At 52.2% G+C, this 27,874-nt stretch overlaps 1 protein-coding gene across 2 annotated transcripts in view; it reads left to right on the plus strand.

The window, feature by feature from the left end:
- The first annotated feature begins 9,178 nt into the window (after nt 1-9,178).
- Nucleotides 9,179-27,874, plus strand: part of CHD4 (chromodomain helicase DNA binding protein 4) — a 30,176-nt gene continuing 11,480 nt past the window's right edge. Inside the window, exons 1-25 of one of the 2 annotated variants that reach the window (XM_065887287.1) lie at nt 9,179-9,354; nt 10,188-10,365; nt 13,886-14,007; nt 14,193-14,387; nt 14,669-14,787; nt 14,909-15,150; nt 16,779-16,906; nt 17,138-17,273; nt 17,419-17,597; nt 17,812-18,051; nt 18,670-18,873; nt 18,993-19,198; nt 19,525-19,656; nt 19,736-19,832; nt 20,514-20,705; nt 21,181-21,381; nt 21,566-21,703; nt 22,127-22,248; nt 22,374-22,547; nt 22,943-23,084; nt 23,178-23,309; nt 23,413-23,530; nt 25,085-25,209; nt 25,563-25,800; nt 25,963-26,138. In XM_065887287.1, coding sequence (XP_065743359.1) covers nt 10,266-10,365; nt 13,886-14,007; nt 14,193-14,387; nt 14,669-14,787; nt 14,909-15,150; nt 16,779-16,906; nt 17,138-17,273; nt 17,419-17,597; nt 17,812-18,051; nt 18,670-18,873; nt 18,993-19,198; nt 19,525-19,656; nt 19,736-19,832; nt 20,514-20,705; nt 21,181-21,381; nt 21,566-21,703; nt 22,127-22,248; nt 22,374-22,547; nt 22,943-23,084; nt 23,178-23,309; nt 23,413-23,530; nt 25,085-25,209; nt 25,563-25,800; nt 25,963-26,138 — 3,858 coding nt within the window. In that variant the 5' untranslated portion in view covers nt 9,179-9,354; nt 10,188-10,265. Of the gene's footprint in view, nt 9,355-10,187; nt 10,366-13,885; nt 14,008-14,171; nt 14,388-14,668; nt 14,788-14,908; nt 15,151-16,778; nt 16,907-17,137; nt 17,274-17,418; nt 17,598-17,811; nt 18,052-18,669; nt 18,874-18,992; nt 19,199-19,524; nt 19,657-19,735; nt 19,833-20,513; nt 20,706-21,180; nt 21,382-21,565; nt 21,704-22,126; nt 22,249-22,373; nt 22,548-22,942; nt 23,085-23,177; nt 23,310-23,412; nt 23,531-25,084; nt 25,210-25,562; nt 25,801-25,962; nt 26,139-27,874 lie in introns of both variants that reach the window. The other variant, XM_065887286.1, reaches the window with a different exon arrangement.

Consider the following 27,874-nt stretch of genomic DNA (forward strand, 5'->3'; position numbering starts at 1 on the left):
AGCACCTGCTCCATCTTGCTCCATCCTTAGGGTTCAGGACCCATGCCCTTCCAGCCCTGGGGGCACCAAACGTCATCACCGTCCAAAGTCTCAGGACTTTGCCCTATCCAAACTGAACAGAATACAATTTTTAAAAATTACTTGAGTATTTTTTTTTTTTTTGCGGTTCGCGGGCCTCTCACTGCTGTGGCCCCTCCCGCCGCGGAGCACAGGCTCCGGACGCTCAGGCTCAGTGGCCATGGCTCATGGGCCCAGCCGCTCCGCGGCATGTGGGATCTTCCCAGACCGGGGCACGAACCCATGTTCCCTGCATCTGGCAGGCGGACTCTCAACCACTGCGCCACCAGGGAAGCCCTACTTGAGTATTTTTATATGGAGATAATGTGAATGAATTCCAAAGTAATTAAAACTCACATAGCAAGTTTCTTCTAACATAGTATATAATTTATTTATTTATTATAACTTTTATAGTTTATTTTCTGTCCCCCACCCCACCCCCGAAGTAGAATGTAAGCTCCCTGGGGGCAGGGATTTTTGCTTGGTCCGTTTCCTGATGTATCCCCAGCATCTAGAACAGCGCCTGGCGTAAAAGAAGTACTTAATAAATATTTGTTGAATGATGAACAGTTGAATCTTCTTTCAAATTTATTTTTTATTGAAGTATAGTTGAATTACAATGTTGCATTAATTACTGCTGTAAAGAACAGCTGAATCTCTCTGTGAAGTAGTTTACTATCTAGTGGGGACCACAGAACAAGTCAACAGTAATTATCATTCAAGATGGAAGATGAAAGAATGCAAAGTAAGGCTCTGGCCGTTAATTTGGTAGGCAGTGGGCCGTCTCTGGAGGTTCTTTTCTTTTTTAAGTTTTTTTAAAATATATTTATTTTATTTATTATTTTTGGCTGCATTGGGTCTTCATTGCTGCGTGCGTGCTTTCTCTAGTTGCGGCGAGCGGGGGCTACTCTTCATTGCGGTGCGCAGGCTTCTCATTGCGGTGGCTTCTCTCGTTGCGGAGCACGGGCTCTAGGTGCGCGGGCTTCAGTAGTTGTGGCACGCGGGCTCAGTAGTTGTGGCACGCGGGCTCAGTAGTTGTGACACAGGGGCTTAGTTGCTCCGCGGCATGTGAGATCTTCCCGGACCAGGGCTCAAACCCGTGTCCCCTGTATTGGCAGGCGGCTTCTTAACGACTGCGCCACCAGGGAAGCCCCTCTGTAAGTTCTTCAGTGAGATTTTGCCCACCCTGACACACTGGGTGGGATAAGCTGTAGGGAAACGAGGTGGGGAGAGTCTAAGGGGAAGGAAAGACTGGTGAGGGAGCTGGTCTAGGAGAAGTGTGCTCTCGGCCTGTGGAGGCAGATGGAAATGAATTTTCTCCAGTGTGGAATCCCCTCTGTTTAAGCTCTGGTGGACTGTTTCCCCACATTCAGTATATGCAAAGGGTTTCCATCCTGAAGACAGAGAGGCAAGAATAGATTCAGGATGGTACTTCCCAGGTGGCACAGTGGATAAGACTCTGCGCTCCCAATGCCGGGAGCCCGAGTTCGATCCCTGCTCAGCGAACTAGATCCCACATGCATGCCGCAACTAAGAGTTCACGTGCCGCAACTGAGGAGCCCATGGGCTGCGACTAAGGAGCCCACATGCTGCAACTATGGAGACTGCCTGCCACAACTAAGACCCCATGCAACCAAATAAATAAGTATTAAAAAAAAAAGAATAGAATCAGGAGATGTTGCAGGCAGAGGAGGAATGAACAGAAGCTAACGCTAACAGGAAGTTTAAGGAAGCCTGTAGCCACTGCCTGCCATTTTCACAGGATCCTCCAACTACTGGGTGGCCAGTATGACGGGGGTGAGATGTGGGAAATCCAGAGCCCTCACCCCGAGCCCTGGAGTTACTTGCCACTTTGAGGCTTAGGAAAATCGAAAGGAGGAAAAGGATAAAATCTTAGATGCTGGAAGAAGAGCGTTAACAAGTTGTAAAAATACTTGCTATGCCAAGACCTCAATTTAGTGCTTAAAATGAATTATTTTATTTTATTATTACAATAACCTTCTGAGTTAGGAATGATGGTTATCTCCATTTTACAGATGAAACACCCCGGAGAAGCTGAGGTCTAAGGTCACACAAGCAGGAAGTGGCACAGTATCTGTTAGACTCTGGAACTCCTACTCTTTGCAGGACACCCTACAGTATCTCCCTTTCCTTTACTGCCCACCTTCCCATCCCTGGTTCCCTTACACCCACCGCTCCCTGGTTTCCTTTCCTCTCCTTCCCTCCTCATGTAGGCCACCACTCTCTCACCTTGAGTCTACTGTATCATCTCTGGCCACCTTGTGCAGCTTTTCCTCCCCGCTCCTAACCCACGCACCCTACAGCATACCTGCCCCTTCCCGGTGTGGCTGTGTGAGCGCTAAGAACTGGGCTCATTCATCGTTCCAACGGTGGTGGGTCCTAAAACACACCGCATCGAGGGCTCAGAAGGGAATGGCTCGTGGGTGGCACCCAAGGCAGGATGGCTCAGCCTTCAGGCACTTGGCCATGACTCCCCTCCCCCAGCTGGGATGTACCCAACATCTCCAAGACAGCGAATTCCTGATTGTCCACCAGCTAAACTGAAGAGGACACTTCCCCTTGGTTCTCCTCAAAGTCTGTCTCCTCCGTAGAATGGTCCCTCCATGCACTGAGAGTAGTTGGGGGAAGATTAACAATCATTGGTCTTGAGATAAAACAAAAAGTTCAGGAGAACCAAGGGAAAGGTAAGTGATCCTAAAAGGGAAGAGATGCTTGTTAGCCCTGGACCGTCCTGAGGGAAGTCCCTGTGGGGTTGCCACTTGGGGTCCCCTGGAAGAAATGGGGAGGGGGAGGTTAATCTCACATGGAGCCTTCCTTCTCCCTTCTTTCAGGAGACCCTGGAGACAAGGGAGGCTGGGGAACTGTCACCATGCTATCTTTTCCAGAGGAGCCCTGGAAACACTGAAAAGTGAAGTTTCTCCCAGGGGCTCGGGGAATCCCGAAGGCTCTCAGAACTTCGCAATCAAACAAACCTGGGTACTAATTTCAGCTCTGTCACTTCTTGGCAACGTGATCTTAGAAGCTATTTAACCTCTCTGAGCCTCCATTTTCTCTTCTGTGAAATGGGGATCATAATATCTACTTATTGGGTTGTAGTGAGGGTCAATGAGGTCACCTTTGAAAGGCACCTGAGAGACATCCCATAAGGTGGATCTCTCTTTCCAGCCAGGGTGTGGGGAGAAGATGCTGTTAGTAAAGTCTGCTTGTGATGCTCAGCGGGAGTGTTTCTGGAAGACAGCAGGGGTTCCAGGTGAATCCTCACCCAGACAGAGCTCTGCGGGCAATCAGAACCAGGGCCAGGGATGGGTGAGCGAGGCAGGCTGGGCCAGCTGCCAAGGTGCTTGGTCAAGGAGGCAGGGGCAGTGACTGGCCTGTCGCCCTCTGGGGGCACTCTCTCCCCACCGGCCTTGCTGTCCACCCCACAGACAGAAGAGTGGGTGGGAAAGTGCCTGAAAGGGAGAGGAGAGGGGCCATGGGATGAAGAACCAGTCAAGGGAGAAAGGGCAAAAGAGGAGGCTGGAGGGGAAGTGAGGGCCCAGGCAGGCACAGGGTGGGGCCGGGAGAGGGGCCCAGGGCCGGAGGGCGGGAGACAGCCTGGGAGGGAGAGCGCTGGGGAGGGAGGAGGGAGGGACAGGCTGGGAGACCGGGGCGGCGCTGACACAGCCTCGATGTGTGGAACGGGCTGGGGTTTGGCCCACAGGTCAGGCGTCTGGCAGTATTATGGGATGGAGAGGCCTTAGGAGACAGGGAGAGTATTATGGGCTGGAACAGCCTTAGGAGACAGGGGAATATTATGGGCTGGTGAGGCCCGGCTCCAACTGGAGGCGGGAGGAAGGGGTGCGGGGCGGGAAGGGGGGGTGGTGGTGGAAGGGAATATTATGGGCTGGAGGCCTCCTGCGACCAGAGGCAAGAGTATTATGGGCTGGCAAGGCCTTCGGTGGCCAGAGGGGGGAGCAGCGGGGGATGGCACCGGCTGCATGTGACCGAGGGGGGGGCCAAGTTGGGGGGGTGGCGAGTGGGGGTGGGGGAGCATATTATGGGATAGCTCTTTGTACCTACTGCGGGGACTGCTTCTCCAGAAGATATTATGGGATGTCGTGTGTGGGAGGGGGAGAGGGGCTGGGGGATTATTATGGGATGGTGGTGCAGAATGGGGAGGGCCTGAGGCGCTCTTCTCCCACCGCCCCCCCCACACCCCTTACTCTCTTGCCATCCTCTCTAAGGTCTGCCTTCTTTCGCAAATGGCCCAAGGAGAACACCTGAAATCTACCACCCCCCCACTCGCTCTGTGGGCACCTCAACCCATCCTAGGCATCCCGCCTAATTAGCAGCCACCTCGCGGTGCTGAGGGGGAAAGGAAGCCCCTGGGGATGGGGAGAAGGTCCCAAAGTGGGGATGTGGTGGCCAGTGGACCACACCTCCCACCTGTCCGGCGTCCCCTAGGCTCCCCATCCCCGTGGGTCACTCTCCGTCCCCTTCCCCAAAGTGGGGGCCCTCGATCCTTCTCCCCTTCCCCCTCCCCTCCATTTCCTCTCCAGCTCCCTCCACAGCCGTAACCAGTAAAACAGGCGGCCAGTTATTATGGGATGGCTGCTCCCGGCAGCTCTGCAGGGAGGGGGCGGTCACCGCGGAATGTCTCTTGTGGGTGGCTATTATGGGATGGCCGCCTCTCTTTTGGGGGGGTGGGGGCTCGCAAGGAGAAGGATTATTATGGGATGTGCCCAGCGCAGCTGGGTGGGGCTGTCCTGGGTAGGTGAAGCTCTGGGGAAGGGGGATGGGGAAGGAAAGGAAGGAAAAGGGAGGGAAGAAGCTGGGGAGGGTGGGGTGAGCCCTGGAGCCAGACCTGAGGCCTGGCAAGAGTGACTGGCTGGAGAGGTTCTTCAGTGACAGCTGTTTGAAGAGGCCTCTGGGGGCAGGCTAGAGCTAGCCGGATCTGAGCCCTGGACACCTGGGTCCCTAAACAGCTTGTGAGCTACGGGGTCGCTGAGTCCAGGCATGCAGTGAGGAGGCCTGGGTTCTGGCTGTGTAACACACGAGGTAGTAGTGCTCCTGGGTGACCACAGCACCAAGTACTCCCCTTGCTCCCTGCCTTCCTGGGTTTGAGCCTTGGGACTGTAGCTCAGGTAGGGGTCAGGCCAGGGGAGCTCTGCCACCTTGCAGTCACACCCAAGGAGCTGAGACTGTGTTGGCTCCTGCAGGACACATGCCTGTGTGGTGCCCCCCAGTCCTGCACCACCTGCATCCTGTCTGGCTATCAGAGTGCACTGTCACTGTGGCTTTTCTGTCCTATGTCGCCTTCCCAAACCCCCTTTTCTGGCAGAGCAGGGGAACCCTAGTCCCTTAGACGTCTTATGAGCAGAGTTTCTGGGACTCACAGAACAGAGATGTAGAGAGAAGAGCTATAGAGCATGTGCTGAAAACTCCATGGACAGCCCACTCTGTTATTCCAGGTTCTTCTGTACCATGGGATGGAAGCAGAACTCTAAGGTGACCAGCTAGAGAGGCTGTCCCCCTGGGTGCATTAATCAGGAGATTATCCCACCCTTAGTCTCTGTGGGCCAATCATGCTGGTGGTTTATTTATAATTTATCTGGGAGGGTAGCATGGGGCTAGGGTATGGAGGCGAAGCACAGAAGGACCACAAAAGCAAAACACAAACACATCCTAGCCCTCTGGAACTCAAGAAGAGAGGAAGGGACTTTAACCTTCTCCTTGTGGTGGTATCATGGAGAGGTGGGAAGTAAGGGGAGCCGGGGGATAAGTGGATACAACCTGCAGGGGTGGGGCAGAGGGGCTGTGGTGGACAAAAGGGACCATGTTTGTAATCCCAGGCAAGAGGCTGTGACTACCCAGTTACAAAACTCTCTTCCTGGTTTATATTATGAGTCACTGTAGTAACGTTGTGGTATATATATGCGAAGAAGAGGGTATGGGGCAGATGGAGATGTTACAGAAGGGAATTTGAGCCCCGGAGGCAGGCTGGATCCCCTAGAGAAATGGGGAAGGAGGAGGGCGCACTAAGTACCTGGCAGTTCATACACGAATGAGAAACTTCTCGAAAGGAGTTATGGTATCTTAATGAAAGAGCTGTCTGCTCTCCCCCAAGTAAGGAGTAAAAGTTTTCCTCTTAGTACTCAGAATAAGCATGGGGGAGGGGTTGCACAAATGAATGGGGCCCAATCTTGATGTCAAGAGAATTTAATGAGAAGACTAGGCAGCCTTGCACAAAGGGGGAAACAGCCTGTGTGCCACAATGGATATGCCGAAAGGGTGGTCCAGGGAGTTAAGTCAGGTGGGAGCTGGGGGAAAGCCTTATCAGCATCACTGGTGGTCTGCTTGGGGGCACAAGGAGAGTGATTTCCCGAAGCAAGCTCTTGCGTCTCCTGAATTCATCTCTCCTCACCAGTTCTCCAGTCCTGAGGTTCTCAGAGGAGGGAGAGTCATCTGGCCAGGCCCTTTCTCTAGGGAAGTGAGATTAGAAGGGCAGTGCAGAGATGATGTGAGGTTCGTCCCACTCACTTCTGGTCAGGAAGGGCCTCTCTTAGGAGGAAGTTCCGGTTTCTCTTCAACCTGTCCTACCACCAAGGGTCTTGGACTTGTGTGAAAAGCAGAGGAAGATGTTATCTGACTTTGGGGTCTGGAGCGGTGGCAGCAAGGAAGTGGCATTGGGATATTGGTTTTCACCCAGGTCCTGGTTCTCTGGGGATCAGGAAGAGGGAAAAGTGACAGGCTGTAGACTTAGGTTCTCTTAGGGCCAAAAAATTCTAAGATTGGGCTCTCTGACTTTCTTGGGCTGGGTCCTCAGTGTGGCTGCAGGGTAGGTGCAGTTAGGGAAGGGGGTGGTATGTGTTGGGAGGCTACCTTGTGGCATAATAAATGAAGAAGGCATTCTGGGATGTTGACTTGTACACAGGAGGGGAAGATGGTGAACGTTATACAAAGATCAGGGGTGTTTTTTGGGTGGAGAATGGGACCTCAACAAGATGAAGATGGGGACAGTTGGAAGTATTATGAGATTTCAGGATACAAAATGAGAAAGGATATAAATAAGAAACATGGGGCTTTGAGGGTAAGCAGAACTTGGCGTTCAAGCATGATGATGACAATTCTGGCATGTTGATGAGTCTCTCAAGAAGGAAGCACGTGGTGATATTATAGGATTTCGTATTAGAAACGCTAGATGGATGAACATTGCTTTCCAATCAAAATCCCTTAGTATGTGGGGAGCAGATAGGAGATTGTCTTGACCATCCATCTATATTGTAAATCCTTTTGAAATACCTTCCGGGCTCTAGAAGGACCTCTGAGAACTTCTACTGGGATCTGATCTCTCCTGAGGTCAGTTGGCATTTGTTTTATTCTCTGTAACAGAAAATTAGGAAATAGCACTCAGTTTTCCGTTGACACCAGACATTCTATCTCATCTTGGAGTTTGGTTGTTTATGCTTCTTGAAGGGAGGCACTCCCCATGGTGCCCAGCTTTGTGCCTTGCTAGGTACTCCGTCAACATCTGTTGCATAAGCATGAGTAGCAGTGAGCAGAGGGAGAGCAGTTCCTGGATCTTTGTGTGTATATAGCAGATCCTCAGTTCATACCATGCTGGGATGTCCATCCATAGGAATGGCCTAGGGGTGAGAATAGACCACTTGACCTGGGGAGGCGGTGTGGGAAGAGGACTGCTGGAATGTTGAGAAATAATCTTTAGGTGGGAGTTTGTAATTTTTATGGGATGCTTTGGGGTGAACTCAACTTTATGTAAGTGGCTCATCTGGCCAGTATGGTATTTGGTTGGTCTTACTCAAAACTCAACTGGAGGTAAGTGTCTGGAGAACACCTGGATTTTGGTGGGATTGGGTGGGGCCCTAGGATGACTCTCAGTTCCTGCGTGTCTGGAAATGATGGACGAGGGAAGCTAGGGTCCATCTTAGACATCAAGGGGCTTTGTGCCAGGACACTGCTTTGGCTCATTAAGGGATGAAGGTGTGTACAAGTCGGGGTGGGGGAGAGGGCAATGTGGGTAGCCTGTTTCATCCTCGCTGGTGTGGGTGTTAGAATAGACTGACAGCCTTGGAGACAGGGGAGATACGAGTATGAATATTATGGGATGCCTGGCTGGAAAGGTAGAGGGGTGGTGGAGTGGAGATGAAGCATTATGGGATGTGACTCTGGGTTGTGCTGGGAGTATTATGGTATGTCTGGTTGACCACGGGTTCTTTGCAATTATTATGGGATGTCAGGGTGTGGGTGGGGGAGTAAAATTATGGGATATCTTTCCAGTGTTAGAGGAAAGGAGATTAGTTGTCCCTCTGTGGGGTGACAGTAGGGCTCTTGATCATTATGGGATATCTCTTTGATAGGGGAGGAGTGGTTATTACGGGCTGTGAACTTAAAATGAATGTGCGAAGCTTGGGGGTCATGTTGTGAGGATCTAGCCTTGCAGGGGCCGAGGGCAGCGCCAGGGGGTTGGTTATTATGGGATGTCAGTATAGAAGGTGGGAGACTGATTATTACGGGATGTGTGTGGGAGGAGGCCGAAGTGTCCGTTGTGTGTGGGGGGTGAGTTTCTGCCTATTATGGGATATCAAACTGGGGGTGGATGAAGAGTGGTTATTATGGGATGTCTGTGGGGGATGGGGATTGAGTATTATGGGATGTGAGGCTGAATGGCTGGGAGGGGTGCTTATTATGGGATGGCCACGGGGAGGGAGAGGTGACGAATTATTATGGGATGTTAGCATTAGGGCCAAGAGTGAAGAAGTTGGCAAAGGATGGCTATTATGGGATGTCTGGGGGTGTAAAGGGTTAGTTGCAAAAGGTCGGCAATACCATGAGATGTCAACAGCCCTGGCATATATGTGTATGGAGTGTGTGTGCGTGGGGGTGGTGGTGGTGGGGGTGGTGGTGGGGGTGGGGGTGGTGGTGTCCGTGTGTATTATGGGATGGCCAGGGGGTGGGTGGTTGCCCGGGTGACACGCGCGCGCGCGCTCGAGGGGGCGTGGTCAATGGTTGCCGGAGCGACGAGGGGGCGGGGGTTGCCCGGGAGACCTAGGGAGGAGGGTGGCGGTAGTGGAGGGGGGGTTGGAGTTGGTTGAGGTTATTATGGGCTGTCCGTGGGGGGGCGGGGCCTGTGCGGTGGGATTTCCCGGCCGGTGTTTCGGGCCCTTTAAGAGGCGAAGCTGGAGCCGGAGCCATTTTCCCCCCTTCGGCCGCGGCGAGGAGGAGCCGGAGCGGGAGTGACACCGGGCCGGACCCAGCGCGACCTGCGGCGGCTCTGGGGTGAGGAGAACGCGGGGTTCCCAGAGAGACAACCCCTCTCAGCCCGACCAGCCCCGAGGGTCCTCCCTCCACCCAGCCGCCCCTCGGGCGTCCCCGGACCCGCGGACCGCCCTCTGCCCGGGGAGCCGACCCTGCTTCTCCCTTTCCTGCAGGGTGCCCAGCCCCCGCCCTCGTTCGGCCCGAGTCTCGCTCCCCGCGACTCCCCACCTCGGGCTTGGCCTCCCACAATGCCCGGCGCCCCCCTCGCCCTTTGCTCACTTGCCCCCCGGGACACGTGGCCCGGCCCCCTGCCCGGTGGGAGCTCCGGCCCCCCACGCCCCTGCCTCCAGCCCCCTGGAGCGCCGAGCCTCCACGCCCCCTCGTCCCCGCGGCTCCTCCGGAGAACCCGAGTTGTCCCAGAGGACAGCCTTTGGAGAGCTACCCTGTCTGGGGACTGGCCCCTCCCCAGGCGCAGGGAGGCGCCCCCCCACCCCCCAGTGACCTTGTGTCCCTGAGCGCCTCGCCGCCGGCCGCCTCCCCCGGCCCCCCCCGCGCCGCGGCCACTCGGACCCCTTCCCCCGTCACGCCCGGCTCCGTCCAGCGGCTTCTCCCCTCCCCACGCCGGCACCGGCCTGCCCTCGGGGGCGCCGCTCCCTCTCGTCTGGGGGGGCTCCAGCCGGGGAGCCGGCTTCCGGGCTGCCCCCGGGAGCGTGGAACTAAAGTTCAGCCTGAGTGGTTCGGGTGCCCTGCTCGGGTGGCTGTGGGGCGGCCGGGGGTGGGCGGAAAGCGCGGCGGGGTGGGGGAGGGGGCCGTGCGCGTCACTGTTCTCTTTCTCTCCCCCCTCCCCCGCACAGTGACTCGGGCCAGTGTCGAGGGCCCCAGGCCGCAGGCAGGAGCAGCTGGGCCAATTCCCTGGCCGGGAGCGGAAGGGGATGGCGTCGGGCCTGGGCTCCCCGTCCCCCTGCTCAGCGGGCAGCGAGGAGGAGGATATGGATGCACTTTTGAACAACAGCTTGCCCCCTCCCCACCCAGGTAACAGCTTCCCCAAGGGCCCCGGGCAGGAAGGAGCCATCTGGGCCCTCCCTGGCGACTCTGGTGCGGCAGGGTTGAGTTTCTGGGCTTTCTCTGTGCAGTCGGAGGTGGAGGGCATCCGAAGGGAGTGGTTCCCTTCTGCGGAGCTGTTGTGCGAGGGGGCTGGAAGCCATGTGCCTTCTGGGCTCCGCGGACCGCGATGCAAGCTTGCTGCACTGTCTTCGGGAATGCTGTGCAGATCCCGGTTGAGGGAGCTCTCCGGGCTGGCAGGCTTTGCCTGGCGTGGGTCCTAGGAGGAAAGCAGGTAGCTGGGACCCCTGGAGGCTGCGCGGCGGCGGCGGCGGCGGCGGCGGGGTTGAGGATTGCGGTTGGAGGAGACCAGCCGGGCATCTCTGCTAGTAGGATCCTGTAGCTGCTGCTGTGGAAAGGAAAGAGGGAGTGCGGGTTACTCTCTGATTATTTTTAGCTTCTGATCAGTTACCGGCTTTCTGTGCAGTTTCAACCGTGTGAAGTTTGAATCGCGCTCCTCAGCTGGGATCTAGAGCGCTTTTAGTCAGGCAGATCGCTGGAATGTTGAGTGAGGCTAGGGGTAGGATGTCATAGCCTGCAGGATATACTAGGAGGAGCAAAAAGAAGGAAGGTGACACCCTGGGCACCCCTCTTCCCCTGGCAAGTGGACTTAATCCTGGCTTTTTTCCCAGGAGGCTTCTGCCCTGTGCAGGTAGCCTGGGGTTTGGGCTGGTGGTGTGAAGTGTTTGTGTCGGTGTGTTGGGGGTTGTGCTGTCTGTGTTTTGGGGTGGCTCCTTGGCCTGGCCGAACCCCGGTGGCTATAACCAGCCTGCATGGTTGGCATGGCTCTTGTCTATCCTCAGCTGATGGTGGATGTCATGTTTCTAAGTGGATGTCTCTCTCCTCTGTCCTTCGTTCTTCAGGGCGCTTAGCTAAATCACCTACTTGTTTCCTTGATCTCTTTTTAGTTTAGTGTTTTTTTTTACACGCCATTTCTTCATCTTCCTTGTTTATATTTTTATTTTAATCCTGGAGCCTGCTGGTCCTGTTTTTGTTTCCCATCAAACATCTTTCACTTTTGCCTTCTCTTTCCTTAGCTCCAGCTGCACGTTGAGGTGGTCTGGGAGAGATGTTTCCGCATTTGGCACTTTCTAAGTTGGAAGTCTTCACTTCAACCTGAGGCCACTTAGGAGAGGGTCAGTCTTCTTACTGAATCTTCAGCTGTTGGGATAAGAATCTTAGGCTTGAGCCTCATCACCGTGTAGGGCAAGGTGGTAGATTTCTGTGCTGTTGCCCAAGGTGGGGGTAGGGTGGTGCTAGTGGTGAGGCAGTCCCATCCTTTCTGTGCGGGGCGTGAGAAGTAGCAGTGCCATCCAGCCAGTGTTGGTTCCACATCTTGGCTTCCTTGGTCTGGGGCTTGGCCCCTTGGCCCCTTGGTCTGGGGCTGCCCCTGTGTTGACTGGGAGCCTGTGGGCTCCCAGGGTGAACTCTGCCCCAAGCTGTAGCGTGACCCAGTTTTTCCACTTGCCCCACCCCATTCCTGCCCCTTTCCCAAATCGTTCTCTATATCTCAGCCAGTCTGCCGCTTGCCGTGTCAGCACATCTGCCTGAGAAGTTTGAGGGTCTTAGGTGGATGGAAGGGTGTCCCTTTTGCCTCCGCGAGTTTGTCCTTGTCTCTACTTCCAGCTTTTAGGGAGGCGTGGCTGATTGGGAAGGTGGGCACCACAGGGATTGCTGGGGAGAAGCCCTTAAGAAAATGATTCTTTCTGGTGAGAGCCAGGCTGGTGTCCCACTCCCAAGGGAATGGGAGGGGCTGTCTTGTGCCTGGCCTGATCCTGGGCTGAGAGGGAAAGGGGGAGGCCGATGGTGCTTTGTCCAGCCCAGCGCCGCCTGTTCCCTGGTATCTGCCTCGCACAGGAAGGGCGGAGTCAGAGGCATTTTCGGGCCAGTTCTGGGGGTCAGGAGCAGAGAGCATGTGTAGGAGAAAAGGAAGCCTTCTGTTGTCACCACTCTCTAGGTACTGCTCCTTTTTCTCTGTTGGATAGGTGGCTACCTCTGATCTGTTAGCGGTGGTTTAGGATCTGTGGCCTGCACTCTGGTAGAGGTGATGAGGAAACTGAGTTTCAGAGGCGTCTTGTGGGCTCCCATTCCTCAAGGTAAATCTTTTGGGTGTCAGAAGGAAGGTTGTGTGCTCTGCCCACAGCTCCACCGAACTCTTGTTAAGTCTAAGCTCCGATGATTGAAGGCATAACGAGGGAGTAAGTCAGCCCCTCACATGGTGTCACCCTTCAAGGTGTCTTGGGTTTCCTTGCCTAAGACATTATTAGAATGGCCTCTTGAGAACAGTGTCATCCCACAGTAGGTGTTTGAAGAGGTGGCATTTGGACCTGGGACCAGGTAGTAATTTGGGAAGTCTTCTGTGAGAGGGTAGTCTTTCCCCGGCTACCTCTCTCAACCGCACTCCCTCCCCTGCCACTTCCTGTCTGTCCTCTGTTGGCAGCTGGGTGCCCTGGGTTGGCTTCTGTGGTCAGGAGCCATTTTCCCTCTCCTCAGTGGGTGAGGCATTCCCTCCTTCTCTCCACTCCCTTCTCCACTCCTCCCACCTTGAGGGGGCGGGTGGCTTGGGAAGCAGGAGGGGGAGGAGGAGGGAGCCGGTGCGCTGGTGTGAATGTCTGTTACAAAGGAAGCTGCCTCCTGGCCTTCTCCTCCCCCTCTGTGCCCCTTCCCACCTAGGCCTGCCCAGGAGCTCTCAGTATTACCCCAGGCTTTGTGTGTGCTCCCAGCCAGGGGAGGAGGTGGAGCCAGATGGGGGGAGGAAGGGGGGGGGATGGTGACAGCTGGGCTGATTTGGGCCCCTGGGGAGAAGAGGCTACTGACCCAGGAGAAGCTGGGGAGGAGCAGTAGAGCTGGAGATGGGGAAAGGAAATCAGCTTTGGGAGGGGGCGTGGTCCTGGGCTGGCACCGAGCCTGGGCTTGGAGGTTCTGGTGGTTCTGCGCAGTGATGAGCCAAAGGGGTTCGTGAAGGGCGTGGTTTCTGGGACCCTCGAGCAGGTACTGTTCTGGGAATGTGCTGAGGGTATATTCTTTAGTTTTTACCTTCTGCGTAGGACCGCTTATTCTCATTTCCCGGCTTATTGAACACTTGGTGGCTGGTTATAGGAGGACTAGGCATATTTCTCTTACTTGGTTAACCGTATGCAGCTTGATTCAGCTGTGCCGGTGAACACATAGAGGACTCGTGTTAGGGATGAGGGAGAGGAGGCAGGGGTCTGGACAGCTGCCCGAGGTGGGCCTGGTCTGGCCCGGCAGGCCTATTTCAGGCATATACAGCTCTTTCTTTGTCTGTTTTTGTCCTGAGTATCAGCTTCCTTCTGTGGCGTGTATAGCAGTTCTCTTCAGTGGAATCTGGGACAGAAGGTGGGGGAATAAAGTCTAAAGCCTCTGGATTGGGCTCTAACCTTTTGCTATTGATCTGTTCCCTGCCTACCTTTCTTTGCCAAAATATATGTAGAAAACGAAGAGGACCCGGAAGAGGATTTGTCAGAAGCAGAGACTCCAAAGCTCAAGAAAAAGAAAAAGCCTAAGAAACCTCGGGACCCTAAAATCCCTAAGAGCAAGCGCCAAAAAAAGGAGGTGAGTGGGTGAGTGGGTGTCATGGGCAGCGGGGGGTGGGAAGTGCTCCGTGGAGGGCTGGGGCCTTCGGTGGGCCAGGTCCCGGGCGTGAGCCTCAGGGCCGTCCTGAGGTCAGCATGTGTGTAGCATGTGTGTGTGTCTCCCTCCCCCCTTCCCTGCTCCAGCGTATGCTCTTATGCCGGCAGCTGGGGGACAGCTCTGGGGAGGGGCCGGAGTTTGTGGAGGAGGACGAAGAGGTGGCTCTGCGCTCAGACAGTGAGGGCAGCGACTACACCCCTGGCAAGAAGAAGAAGAAGAAGCTCGGACCTAAGAAAGAAAAGAAGAGTAAGTCCAAGCGGAAAGAGGAAGAGGAGGAGGATGACGAAGACGATGATTCAAAGGTGCCTGGACCTCCATCCTCTTCTCTGTACTTCTGTCCTTTGTTTTCCAGACACTCTGCTGCCCCTTAGAATGTTTTCTCTCCACCTGTTTCTGATGATTGCTTCTTAGCCCTCTTACCCTGGACTTGCCAGCCTCAGTGGCAACTCAAACTCCCTTGGCGAGGGTGGGCACTCGGAGTCAGGCTTTGGCTTTGCTCTCTCCGCAGGAGCCTAAGTCATCTGCTCAGCTCCTGGAAGACTGGGGCACTAGGAGTCAGGCTTTGGCTTTGCTCTCTCCGCAGGAGCCTAAGTCATCTGCTCAGCTCCTGGAAGACTGGGGCATGGAAGACATCGACCACGTGTTCTCAGAGGAGGATTATCGCACGCTCACCAACTACAAGGCCTTCAGCCAGTTTGTCCGGTAAACAGGAGGGTCTTGGGGGCAGGAGATGGAGAGCGCTTCTGTAATCTCTTCTCACCTCCCTCGCCTCCTTTATTTTTAAACTTTTTCTCTTTTCTATTCCTGCCATTTTTTCCCCCAGACCCCTCATTGCTGCCAAAAACCCCAAGATCGCTGTCTCCAAGATGATGATGGTTTTGGGTGCGAAGTGGCGGGAGTTCAGCACCAACAACCCCTTCAAAGGCAGTTCTGGGGCTTCTGTGGCAGCAGCGGCAGCTGCGGCAGTGGCCGTGGTGGAGAGCATGGTGACGGCCACTGAAGTTGCACCTCCTCCGCCCCCTGTGGAGGTGCCTATCCGCAAGGCCAAGACCAAGGAGGGCAAAGGTGACATGGGACTCAGTGGGAGTGGGGACTAGTGCGGGCTTGGGATGTCGAAGTTGGAGGAAGCGCGGACGCGCTATTCTGTCAGCCCAAAGATGGAAGCTAGGAGGTGGGAATGAACCGTGGGTTAGGAGGGAAACTGGGGAAGCTGGCCACGTAGAAATATTTTAGGTGGGGAATCTTTTATTGGGTTGGCCAAAAAGTTCATTCTGTTTTTTCCACGAGATGGCTCTAGTAGCACTTAGTAGTTGTCTTTAACTTCATTTGAAACAATTTCGTTAGGTTATATTGTGACAGCTGTCATATCAGCGTGCATTTAAAAAAAAAACTTATCAAAATTGGTGAATTTTTGTGTAGCCATTTTAATATTGAAGATGGAAGAAAAAAAGCAACATTTTCGACGTATTATGCTTTATTATTTCAAGAAAGGTAAAAAGGCAACTGGAACGCAAAGATTTGTGCAGTGTATGGAGAAGGCGCTGTGACTGATCGAATCTATCCAAAGCGGTTTGCGAAGTTCCGTGCTGGAGACTTCTTGCTGGATGATGCTGCACGGTCAGGTAGACCAGTTAAAGTTGATAGTGATCAAATCGAGACCTTAACTGAGAACAGTCAACATTATACCACGCGAGAGAAGCCGACATACTCAAAATCTCCCAATCCAGCGCTCAAAATCATTTGCACCAGCTTGGTTACGTTAATCGCTTTGATATTTGGGTTCCACATAAGTTGAGTGAAAAAAATCTTCTCGACCGTATTTCCGCATGCCACTCTCTACTTAAATGTGAGGAAAATGTTGCATTTTTAAGACAAATTGTGACAGGTGGTGAAAAGTGGATGCTGTACAATAGTGTGGAACGGAAGAGATGGTGGGGCAGACGAAATGAACCACCACCAGCTAGGCCAAGGGCCGGTCTCCATCCAAGGAAGGTGATGCTGGAACGGAAGAGATGGTGGGGCAGACGAAATGAACCACCACCAACTATGCCAAGGGCCGGTCTCCATCCAAAGAAGGTGATGCTGTGTATATGGTGGGATTGGAAAGGAGTCCTCTATTATGAGCTCTTTCTAGAAAACCAAATGATTAATTCCAACAACTACTGCTCCCAGTTAGACCAGCTGAAAGCAGCACTCGACGAAAAGCGTCCGGAATTAGTCAACAGAAAATGCATCATCTTCCATCAGGCTATTGCAAGACCGCATGCTTCTTTGATGACCAGGCAAAAGCTGTTACAGCTTGGCTGGGAGGTTCTGATTCCTCCGCCATATTCACCAGACGTTGCACCTTCGGATTTCCATCTGTTTGAGTCTTTACAAAATTCTTTCAATGGAAAAGATTTCGATTCCCTGGAAGACTGTGAAAGGCACCTGGAACAGGTCTTTGCTCAAAAAGATACAAAGTTCTGGGAAGATGGAATGATGAAGTTGCCTGAAAGATGGCAGAAGGTAGTGGAACAAAACGGTGACTACGCTGTTACCGTCAATAAAGTTCTTGGTGAAAATGAAAAGCGTGTCTTTTATGTTTACTTAAAAACCGAGGGAACTTTCTGGCCAACCTAGTATCTTTCCCATGTTCTGCTCTGTGGTGTGTATTTGGATTGTATGCTCTTACCTGCTTTCTCCTGATTTAGGTCCCAACGCTCGGAGGAAGCCCAAGGGCAGCCCTCGTGTCCCTGATGCCAAGAAGCCTAAGCCCAAGAAAGTAGCTCCCCTGAAAATCAAGCTGGGAGGTTTTGGTTCTAAGCGTAAGAGATCCTCGGTGAGAGCCCAGCCTATCCCCTGGCGAGGGTGCCTTAGCTAACGGGGAGGATGTGGTCTTATGTCAGGATTCAGGGTTCACGGTAGGTGCATGAGGATGTGGGGAGTTGGCCATAGAAGAGGTGGTTAGGCTTCCTTGCGGGGATTCCAGCACCCCTAGTAAAGGGTGATCCCTTCTCCATCACTCTCTCCTTCCCCTTGGCCTGAACCTCTGACCTTCTCATCCTGCCAGAGTGAGGATGACGACCTGGATGTGGAGTCTGACTTCGACGATGCCAGTATCAACAGCTACTCCGTTTCGGATGGTTCTACCAGCCGCAGTAGCCGCAGCCGCAAGAAACTCCGGACCACGAAAAAGAAGAAGAAAGGTGTGTTTCTCTTCTGTCTCCGCATGTAGTGGAGTGAGGGGGCATGACTGGGGAAGCATCTCCCTAAGGAGATAGGGGCTGGGTTTAGGGGGTGGGGGGAGGTAGGTTTTTTCTAATAACTGGGCTTTCCCTCTTCCTTGCCTAGGCGAGGAGGAGGTGACTGCTGTGGATGGTTATGAGACAGACCACCAGGACTATTGTGAGGTGTGCCAGCAAGGCGGAGAGATCATCCTGTGTGATACCTGTCCCCGAGCTTACCACATGGTCTGCCTGGATCCGGATATGGAGAAGGCTCCCGAGGGCAAGTGGAGCTGCCCACACTGCGTGAGTGCCGGGCCGTCGTGGCCCTCTGGGACCCTTGAGCAGAAGGGTGGGATGAGGAAACTCTTTTGGGCCTGGGTGGGGGTAGAAGTGGTGGCGTTGCTGGCTACGGGCTTTGGGAAGCTTTCAAAGGAATGATGGGCGCGGTTCAGACGGGGGTTGGGTGGGGGTGGGGGTGGGGGTGGTGGTAATCTGACTCTGTGGTCCTTGACTGCAGGAGAAGGAAGGCATCCAGTGGGAGGCTAAGGAGGACAATTCGGAGGGTGAGGAGATCCTGGAAGAGGTGGGGGGAGACCCTGAAGAGGAGGATGACCACCACATGGAGTTCTGTCGGGTCTGCAAGGATGGGGGGGAGCTGCTGTGCTGCGATGCCTGTCCTTCCTCCTACCACATCCACTGCCTGAACCCGCCCCTTCCAGAGATCCCCAACGGAGAGTGGCTCTGTCCCCGCTGTACGGTGGGTGCCTGGCCCCGGCCGGTGGTCCAGCAGCAGGGTTTACCCCTCTTACGTGTAGGTGTCGTGAGGCTGAGGTGCAGGAGAGGTCACTGGAGAGCTACAGGCCTTTTAGCCCTGAGGCATGGATTTTCCTTCCTCGTAGAGTCACGGGATACCTTTGTTCTGGGAAACTGTAGGACTAACTTTGAACAGAGTTGATGCTTTGCCAGCTCTCCGAAGTGGGATGGAGCGGTGTTCTTTTAGCCCAGAATGTCCTTTCCCGTCTTGACACCCAGCCTCGAGGTCTTGGTGGCATAACAGGGCCACTGAATGCTGTTAGATTGCTTCAGAGAGGACTTCTGAGCCCCAGGTCTGTGACTTCTCTGTGCCTACTTGTTCTGGGTTATTGTTGAAGTCTAGCTACTGGCTCTGTTAGGCAGATAGGAGTGATAATGTCTCACAAATCCTGGATGAAGTCCAGAAACAGAGAGGGAATTCTGTTCTTCTCTCCTGGGATTAGGGTCCTGGGATTAGGTCTTACTTGAAATGAGGTTTTAATAATGCTTTGATGAGGTTGAAGCTGCCTGTGGGCTGTGCCGTGGTAATGATTCGGTGTTGGATCATCTCTTTTCCTCTTAGTGTCCAGCTCTTAAGGGCAAAGTTCAGAAGATCCTAATCTGGAAGTGGGGTCAGCCACCATCTCCCACACCAGTGCCTCGGCCCCCAGATGCTGATCCCAATACTCCGTCCCCCAAGCCCTTGGAGGGGCGGCCGGAGCGGCAGTTCTTTGTGAAATGGCAAGGCATGTCGTATTGGCACTGCTCCTGGGTGTCTGAACTGCAGGTAAACCTGGGATAGAGTAGATGTGGGGCTGCGATGAAGAGGGTAGTGAGAGAAAACAGCCTTGTGGGTAGGAGTGGACATGACTCCTCGCGGACTTCCTTCTCTTGCCGCTTCTGCAGCTGGAGCTGCACTGTCAAGTGATGTTCCGAAACTATCAGCGGAAGAATGATATGGATGAGCCACCCTCTGGGGACTTCGGTGGTGATGAAGAGAAGAGCCGAAAGCGGAAGAACAAGGACCCGAAATTTGCAGAGATGGAGGAACGCTTCTATCGCTACGGGATAAAGCCTGAGTGGATGATGATCCACCGAATTCTCAACCACAGGTACCGGGGGAGCTGGGCCACGCTGCGTTTGTCGTGGGCATACTGGAGGTGGGCAGTGCATCCGTGGGGGATTCATTAAGAAAATGGATGTTACCAGTAAGTTACAGTTGGATGAGACACTCAGTATGTTATGAACTGACTGAATCCTGGTATTTGAGCCATAGGCTGTAGACTAGAGATCATTTTTGGTGCAAAGACTGGTAGGCCAGATGTATTTGCTTCTGAACACGTGTGGTGTCTGGCCTCCTTAGAGGTCTGGTTTTTTTGAGGGGAGCAGAGCAGGGTGGCCTTCTGGCTCTGAGGGTTTTTTCTCCTTGACTTTGCAGCGTGGACAAGAAGGGCCATGTCCACTACTTGATCAAGTGGCGGGACTTGCCCTATGATCAGGCATCCTGGGAGAGTGAGGATGTGGAGATACAGGACTACGACCTGTTCAAGCAGAGCTATTGGAATCACAGGTGAGGGGCTTTGATGAGTAGAGCTGCTGCTCATTGAGAAGGACTCCAGGCAGCTGTGTGACGTATCTGTCTTCCTTAGGGAGTTGATGAGGGGTGAGGAAGGACGACCAGGCAAAAAGCTCAAGAAGGTGAAGCTGAGGAAGTTGGAAAGGCCCCCTGAAACCCCAACGGTTGACGTGAGTCATCAGGAGAGGGAGGGCGGTTTGTCAGGTAGGACGACGTATGTTGTGCGCTCCAGTCTGAAGGCATGATCTCAAGTGATCACTGTAGCTAAGTTGCTTCACACAGACTGCTTCCCTAATTCTCCACATCTCTGTAAATCAGGGGGAAAATACTAGGATTACTTTATTTTCTCTCTTCCTCATCAGAAAAATAAAAACATAGATGTTAGTGTTTATATGACTGAGGAGGTGTTTTGTATGGAGGGGTCACATAACCGAGCTTTTGTGAAACTTATTTTGGAAACTGGGCCTTCTGACCCTTAATTCATGGCTCAGTTCTTCCGGGGTTTTGTGTAATATAAGGTGAGTCTGGTTAAGGTTAAACAGATAAATCTAGAGGGGGCATAGGATCATTTACCTGGTGCTTCCTGACCAGTAGAATTTACTGTACTGCCAAGGAGACTGTGATGTGTCTTTCTTGGATGTCTGTAGGACCAAGATCTGCGTCTTGCCTTGCTTCCTGGAGGATCCTAAATAAAACACAAAGTTACAGTAACCATTAAGCACCTTTTCCCACCATTTTTTGTGGCCCCTCAAGCAGGATCTAGTGAGAGTGTGTCAGGAGGAGGCAGCTGCTGTCTTACGGAAGGAAGGGAATTCCTGGCCAGCTCTTGACTTCTTTATTTCATCCTTCAGCCAACAGTGAAATATGAGCGACAGCCAGAGTACCTGGACGCTACAGGTGGAACCTTGCACCCCTATCAGATGGAGGGTTTGAACTGGTTGCGCTTCTCCTGGGCTCAAGGCACCGACACCATCTTGGCTGACGAGATGGGCCTTGGGAAGACCGTTCAGACCGCAGTCTTCCTCTACTCCCTCTACAAGGAGGTAGGAGAGCTGGGGCTGTTAGTTTTTTGTGTGGGTATTTTGTGTTCGTGGTCTTCTCTTACACTCTGAGGAGACAGAAAAAGGAAGAAAAAAAATTGGTCTCTGGCCCTGGAGAACAGTGTTGAGTGACAGTAAGATAGACGCAAGTACACAGAGACAGACTGGAGGGAATGGAGCTGTGGGTGGGATTAGTGGTGGGTGCCTGGAGCCTCGGTCCTGGGGGACGGATATGCGCTGAGACAAGCAGAACTGTGGGTAGAAGTAGTGTGGAGAGACATCGAGCGGCAGGGGTGCGGTGTAAGCTCCCTGCAGGGCAGGCAGGGCGTGTTGGTACACGGAGAAGGGAGGGAGAGGAGCGGCCTGTGCACACGCCCGTCCTCCGCCCACTCCGGGGCAGGGTCAGGGTCAGGGTGGGCGCTCGGGTTGCGTGTGGGACCCTCAGTCCTTACTCTCCGTCTCCTCTTCTTCCTCAAAGGGTCATTCCAAAGGCCCCTTCCTAGTGAGTGCCCCTCTTTCTACCATCATCAACTGGGAGCGGGAGTTTGAAATGTGGGCTCCAGATATGTATGTGGTGACCTACGTGGGTGACAAAGACAGCCGTGCCATCATCCGAGAGAATGAGTTCTCCTTTGAGGACAATGCCATTCGTGGTGGCAAGAAGGCTTCCCGCATGAAGGTACCTCAGCGGGAGGGAGACCCACCCTCGGAGAGGGGAGTTCTTGCTCTGGGCCCCTCGTGCCCCGGTCCCTGGGGTGAGGCAAAAGGATAATAGCCAGGAGGAGGGAAACCCCCCGGAGTCCCTTGACTTGGCCTGTACCGGCAGAGTTGGACAGGAGTGACCAGGTTGCCTTCTTGCGCAGAAAGAGGCATCTGTGAAGTTCCACGTGCTGCTGACGTCCTATGAGTTGATCACCATTGACATGGCCATCTTGGGCTCTATTGACTGGGCCTGCCTCATCGTGGATGAAGCCCACCGGCTCAAGAACAATCAGTCTAAGGTGAGGGGGGGCGCGGGAGGTATGGCCTCCAGTTTTAGTGTTCTAGTACTGCCTACTCATTAAGGGGAGACCTAGGAGGACAGGAAAGGGAGAGAGGCTCTCTGCCTTCCTTCCTCACTCGTGATAGATGACCCTTGGAGGCCAGGCCTCGAAAGTAAGATGGAGGGCTTTCCTGGCGGTCCAGTGGTTAAGAGTCCACGCTTCCATTACAAGGGGCACGGGTTCAGTCCCTGGTCAGGGAATTGGGATGCCGCACGGTGCGGCCAAAAAAAAAAGAAAAAAGAGTTAGTAACGGGAAAGAAGATAAAGGAAAAAAAAAAAGGTGGGGATGGGGGCGTAACTGCTGGGCGGCAAAGCAGAAGTCTGTGGACATGTGCTGGAGCCCTCTTCTTATTGAATTCCACTTCTCTCCTGCCTCACCAGTTCTTCCGGGTCTTAAACGGTTACTCGCTCCAGCACAAGCTGTTGCTGACAGGGACTCCACTACAGAACAACCTGGAAGAGTTGTTTCACCTGCTCAACTTCCTCACCCCTGAGAGGTTCCAGTGAGTGTGTGCTTATCCATAATCGGCTCCGCATTCTTCTAATTCTTCCTTTTGCCCGTTTCCTATGTCACTTTCCTTTCTTCCTTTCCCCCTCTCCAACAACTTTTTCCTTTCTCTTTCTGAAGCAATTTGGAAGGCTTCTTGGAGGAGTTTGCTGACATTGCCAAGGAGGACCAGATTAAAAAGCTGCATGACATGCTGGGGCCTCACATGTTGCGGCGGCTCAAAGCTGACGTGTTCAAGAACATGCCTTCCAAGACAGAGCTCATTGTGCGCGTGGAGTTGAGCCCTATGCAGAAGTGAGTCTGAAGGGACAGAAGCACTGGCTCCGTTTTGCAGACACACTTAGACACCTGCCAGTCTGCACAGTGTTTCCTTCTCCATACTCCGCCACAAGGCGTGTGGTGACAGGAGCCAGCGAGGGCTAAAGAAACCTGTTGCCAGGTTGCTGGGGCCCAGAGTTCTTTTTTTTTTTTTAACATCTTTACTGGAGTATAATTGCTTTACAGCGGCGCGGCCCAGAGTTCTTATTGAGTTAATCCTTACCTTGTTTAAAATGATGATGGTGGCGCTTCTTAGGTTTCCTCGGTCCCAAAGTGAGATATGTTGGAAAGAAGATCCCAGACCCTGGGACTGCATTATGAGTCACATAAAGGCTCTTGAGCATGACTTACTTGCTGTCTTGCCCACATAGGAAATACTACAAGTACATCCTCACTCGAAACTTTGAAGCGCTCAATGCTCGAGGTGGCGGCAACCAGGTCTCTTTGCTAAATGTCGTGATGGATCTTAAAAAGTGCTGCAACCACCCGTATCTTTTCCCCGTGGCTGCCATGGTACGTTGTGCCACCTCTTGTTCCTCCCTGGGCAGGAACTGCTCCGTTTGGGGTTTCTTTCAATATTTTTTTCTTTTTTGCTTATTTCCTCAGGAAGCCCCTAAGATGCCTAATGGCATGTATGACGGCAGTGCCCTAATCAGAGCATCTGGGAAGTTACTGCTCCTTCAGAAGATGCTCAAGAACCTTAAGGAGGGTGGGCACCGTGTACTCATCTTCTCCCAGGTATTGTGTGGGAGCTTTTGTGGGTAGCAGTGGACAGCTCAGTGACATAGGGGAGGAATTGTCATCTGATTAATCCCATAATTAAAGTATGCTCATTTTCCAGATGACCAAGATGCTGGACCTGCTAGAGGATTTCTTGGAACATGAAGGTTATAAATATGAACGTATTGATGGTGGAATCACTGGGAACATGCGTCAGGAGGCCATTGACCGCTTCAATGGTGAGAGGGAAGGAGTGCCTTCGGTCCTGGCACCCTCACTCACGGCCCTGGACCGATCACTTGTTCTTCTTGAGCATCTGCTTTTCTGTGTAGAGGTTTAGGGTCTTTTGTCAATTGACATGGAAGAGTACTGCCGAATGTCTTGATTGGAAGGATGTTTGGATTATTGCTAGGAGATTGTTTATTCCCTTTGGAGTCTTTGTTCTTTCTGCTAAAAAGAAGGGCACTTTATTTAACCCTCCGCATTGCATCTTGAGGCCCAGGAGGGACCAGGACTTACCAAACCCAGATAGCAAGTTAGTGGCAGGCTTGTCTCAGTAGCCACTACCACCTCCTCTTCTTTTTTTTTACTTTTTGATTCGAAATAATTGTGAACTTAAAGTTCAAAAAATAATACAGAGAGTTGGTGTATACACTTCACCCAGCTTTTCTTAATAATGACTTACATAACCTCAGTACAATGATCAAACCCAGGGAATTAACACTGGCGTCATACTACTACCTAAACTGTAGACTTGAATTGAATGTCACCACTGTTCCTGTGTCAGGATCCAGTCCCAGATCCCACGTTGAGCGTAGTTGTTGTTTCTCTCCCAGTTCTTCATTCTTTCCTTTCCTTTCATGACGTTGATACCTCTGATGACGACTGGTTAGCTCTTTTGTAGAACGTCTCTGTATTTTTTTTTTTTTTTTTTTGCGGTACGCGGGCCTCTCACTGTTGTGGCCTCTCCCGTTGCGGAGCACAGGCTCCGGACGCGCAGGCTCAGCGGCCGTGGCTCACGGGCCCAGCCGCTCCGCGGCATGTGGGATCTTCCCAGACCGGGGCATGAACCCGTGTCCCCTGCATCGGCAGGCGGACTCTCAACCACTGCGCCACCAGGGAAGCCCTAGAACGTCTCTGCTTTGATATTTTCTCGTGCTGAGATGGACACTAGACATTTTGGACAGGAATCCCGGAGAAGCGATGCTGTGTCCTTTTCAGTGCATCATTCCCAGGGAGGACATGATGTTGATAATGTTCCATTGCTGGTGTTAAGCTTGATCACTTGGTTAAGGTGGTGTCTGTTGAATTCCTCCCGTGTAAAGTTACTCTTTTTTTTTTTGCATTGTGATTAATAGATATCTTGAGGGAGATACTTTAGACTGTGGTGACATCCTGTTTCTCCTTAAACCTTCACACTGATTTCAGTATCCATTGGTGGACCTTGCTTATGAGTATTACTTATTAATATTATTAGTTCTGTGTTTGCCTAATGAGGTGGGTATTTTAATTCAAATATAGTTGGTTTACAATGTTGTGTTAATTTCTGCTGTACAGCAAAGTGACTCAGTTATGCATATATATACATCCTGTTTCATATTCTTTTCCATGATGGTGTATCACAGGATATTGAATACAGTTCCCTGTGCTATGCAGTAGGGCCTTGTTGTTTATCCACTCTATATACAACAGTTGGCATCTCCTAATGAGGTTTTATTGTTCTGATATTCCTTAAACATGTATTAACTGGAATTCCAGAGACACCTCTAATGGTGTTTTGGTTCCTCTCTTAGCACCAGGTGCTCAGCAGTTCTGCTTCTTGCTTTCCACTCGAGCTGGGGGCCTTGGAATCAACCTGGCCACTGCTGACACAGTGATTATCTATGACTCTGACTGGAACCCCCATAATGACATCCAGGTGAGCAGAGGTAGCAGCCTTGGTCTACAGTGACTTTTTGGAAATGCATAGTGTTCTCTGTGAGGGCTCCACCATCTGGGATTAGTTGTTTCAGGGGGAAACAATAGATTGTTTTCAAATGTCTTTTACCTTATTGTAAGCCAGAGAGTTTGGGTTAGCTATGGTCCTATTTTGGGTAACATGATAGAGGGTGGTATCTTGGGGTAGGGGTGCAAAGGGAAGTTTTGTGTGAGGGCAAGCTGCAGCTCCTGCCTTATGCCGGATTTAACTTATTATGTGGAAGTCAGGGCAAGAGTAGAAGTAAGGAAATACGATTACTTCAGTTCTTGCCTCCGTTTTGTGCACAACTCCAGGCCTTTAGCAGAGCTCACCGTATTGGGCAGAACAAGAAGGTGATGATCTACCGGTTTGTGACGCGTGCGTCAGTGGAGGAGCGCATCACGCAGGTGGCAAAGAAGAAGATGATGCTGACGCATCTAGTTGTTCGGCCTGGGCTGGGCTCCAAGACTGGATCCATGTCCAAACAGGAGCTTGATGACATCCTCAAGTTTGGCACTGAGGAGCTATTCAAGGACGAAGCCACAGATGGAGGTGAGCTAGGCAGGAGCTTGTTTTGGTGTGGGGCTTGGCTTCTCTAAAGGGTATCTTTGATACCTAGGGTCCTGAGACTCAGACCTAGGGTCCTCTGGGACTTGCTTTTTCCACTGCAGCTGCTGAAGTTAACTGGGGGTATGGACCCCTGATTCTTTATAGGAGGAGACAACAAAGAGGGAGAAGACAGCAGTGTTATCCACTATGACGATAAGGCCATTGAACGACTGCTGGACCGGAACCAGGATGAGACAGAAGATACGGAATTGCAGGGCATGAATGAATATTTGAGCTCATTCAAAGTGGCCCAGTATGTGGTGCGAGAAGAAGAAATGGGGGTGAGTATGAGTCCAAAGCAATGCTGTGCTTGGTGATTGGTCCAAAAATTGGAGTTGAGACCACGATGGTATTTGAGATGAGAGGAAACCATCTGTAGGCAAATTAGTACATTGCTGAATTGATATACCTCTTCCTTTGAAGAAAAATTCTGTAACATAGGAGCAAATCACATTCTCATCTTTGACGTGGCTGTCCGGCCACTTTTCACACTCAAAACACTTGTATTAGCTCTTCTTTTTTTTTTTTTTTTTAATAACTTTTTTATTTTTGGCTGCGTTGGGTCTTGCTGTGTGCAGGCTTTCTCTAGTTGCGGCCAGCAGGGGCTACTCTTCGTTGCGGTGCACGGGCATCTCATTGCGGTGGCTTCTCTTGTTGCGGAGCATGGGCTCTAGGCGTGCGGGCTTCAGCAGTTGTGGCTCGCGGGCTCTAGAGCGCAGGCTCAGTAGTTGTGGCGCACGGGCTTAGTTGCTCCGCAGCATGTGGGATCTTCCCAGACCAGGGCTCGAACCCGTGTCCCCTGCACTGGCAGGTGGATTCTTAACCACTGCGCCACCAGGGAAGCCCTGTATTAGCTCTTCTTTATCAGAATCTCATCTTATTTTCTCTTATGTATTTTATTAGCCCTATAAATAAATTTTGGATTGCTATCTCAAGTCTCTCCGGAGAAAAGGTAGGAGATACGATACATACTTAGCATATCCCCTGTGCTTTTTTTTTTTCCCCCTGTGCTTTTTAAAACTTTAGAATTGTTTTCCCTTTTTGTTTTCTTGTGTATTCTTGGTCTTTTTTTTTAGTAGAAAACAAAACATACTCAGTTATAAATGCTTGGCCTCTGTAATGAAGTTTTTCCTCCTAATGATATCTAGGGTATAAAATGAAACAAAAAATTGCTTTCGCTTCTGGTCCTCTTTTAGCCACCAGGTCAGGGTTCTTTGAATTGGCATCAGTTTCTGGTGGTCCTTGCCATCTTTTCTCATCCTTCCAATTCAGAACCATCCCTCTTGTTGTATTTTTCTTTTCTTTTTTTTATTTTTCTGATACGTATTATCCTTGTTCTTGAAAGTGATTCTACTAACTTCAGTTGGGTGTAACTGTGGCTGAAAAGTCTGACAGGTCTACAGACCAGTAGTATTCAGCCAAAACTGCCCTTCTGTCAGGGTGGTGACCGCATATGGGAGTGACTGACTGGGGCAGAACGTGCTGAGTGGTTGTAGGGGAGGGGTGGCACTCTCCCTCCCACTGATGACCTCTCCTGATGACTACACAGGTATACAGACAGCCCTCTCATTAGTGGCTGAGGCTGCTATTTACTTTATATATATATATATATATATTTTTTTTTTTTTGCGGTACGCGGGCCTCTCACTGTCGTGGCCTCTCCCGTTGCGGAGCACAGGCTCCGGACGCGCAGGCTCAGCGGCCATGGCTCACGGGCCCAGCCGCTCTGCGGCATGTGGGATCTTCCTGGACCGGGGCACGAACCCGCGTCCCCTGCATCGGCAGGCGGACTCTCAACCACTGCACCACCTGGGAAGCCCCTACTTTATAATATTTTTAAATGTTATTTTATTTTATTTAACTTTTATACAGCACGTTCTTATTAGTTATCTATTTTATACACATCAGTGTATACATGTCAGTCCCAATCGCCGTATTCATCCCCCCACCGCCCCCACCCCCCACCGCTTTCCCCGCTTGGTGTCCATACGTTTGTTCTCTACATCTGTGTCTCTAT

Source organism: Phocoena phocoena, chromosome 11, assembly GCF_963924675.1.
Source record: "Phocoena phocoena chromosome 11, mPhoPho1.1, whole genome shotgun sequence".
Classification (NCBI taxonomy): domain Eukaryota; kingdom Metazoa; phylum Chordata; class Mammalia; order Artiodactyla; family Phocoenidae; genus Phocoena; species Phocoena phocoena.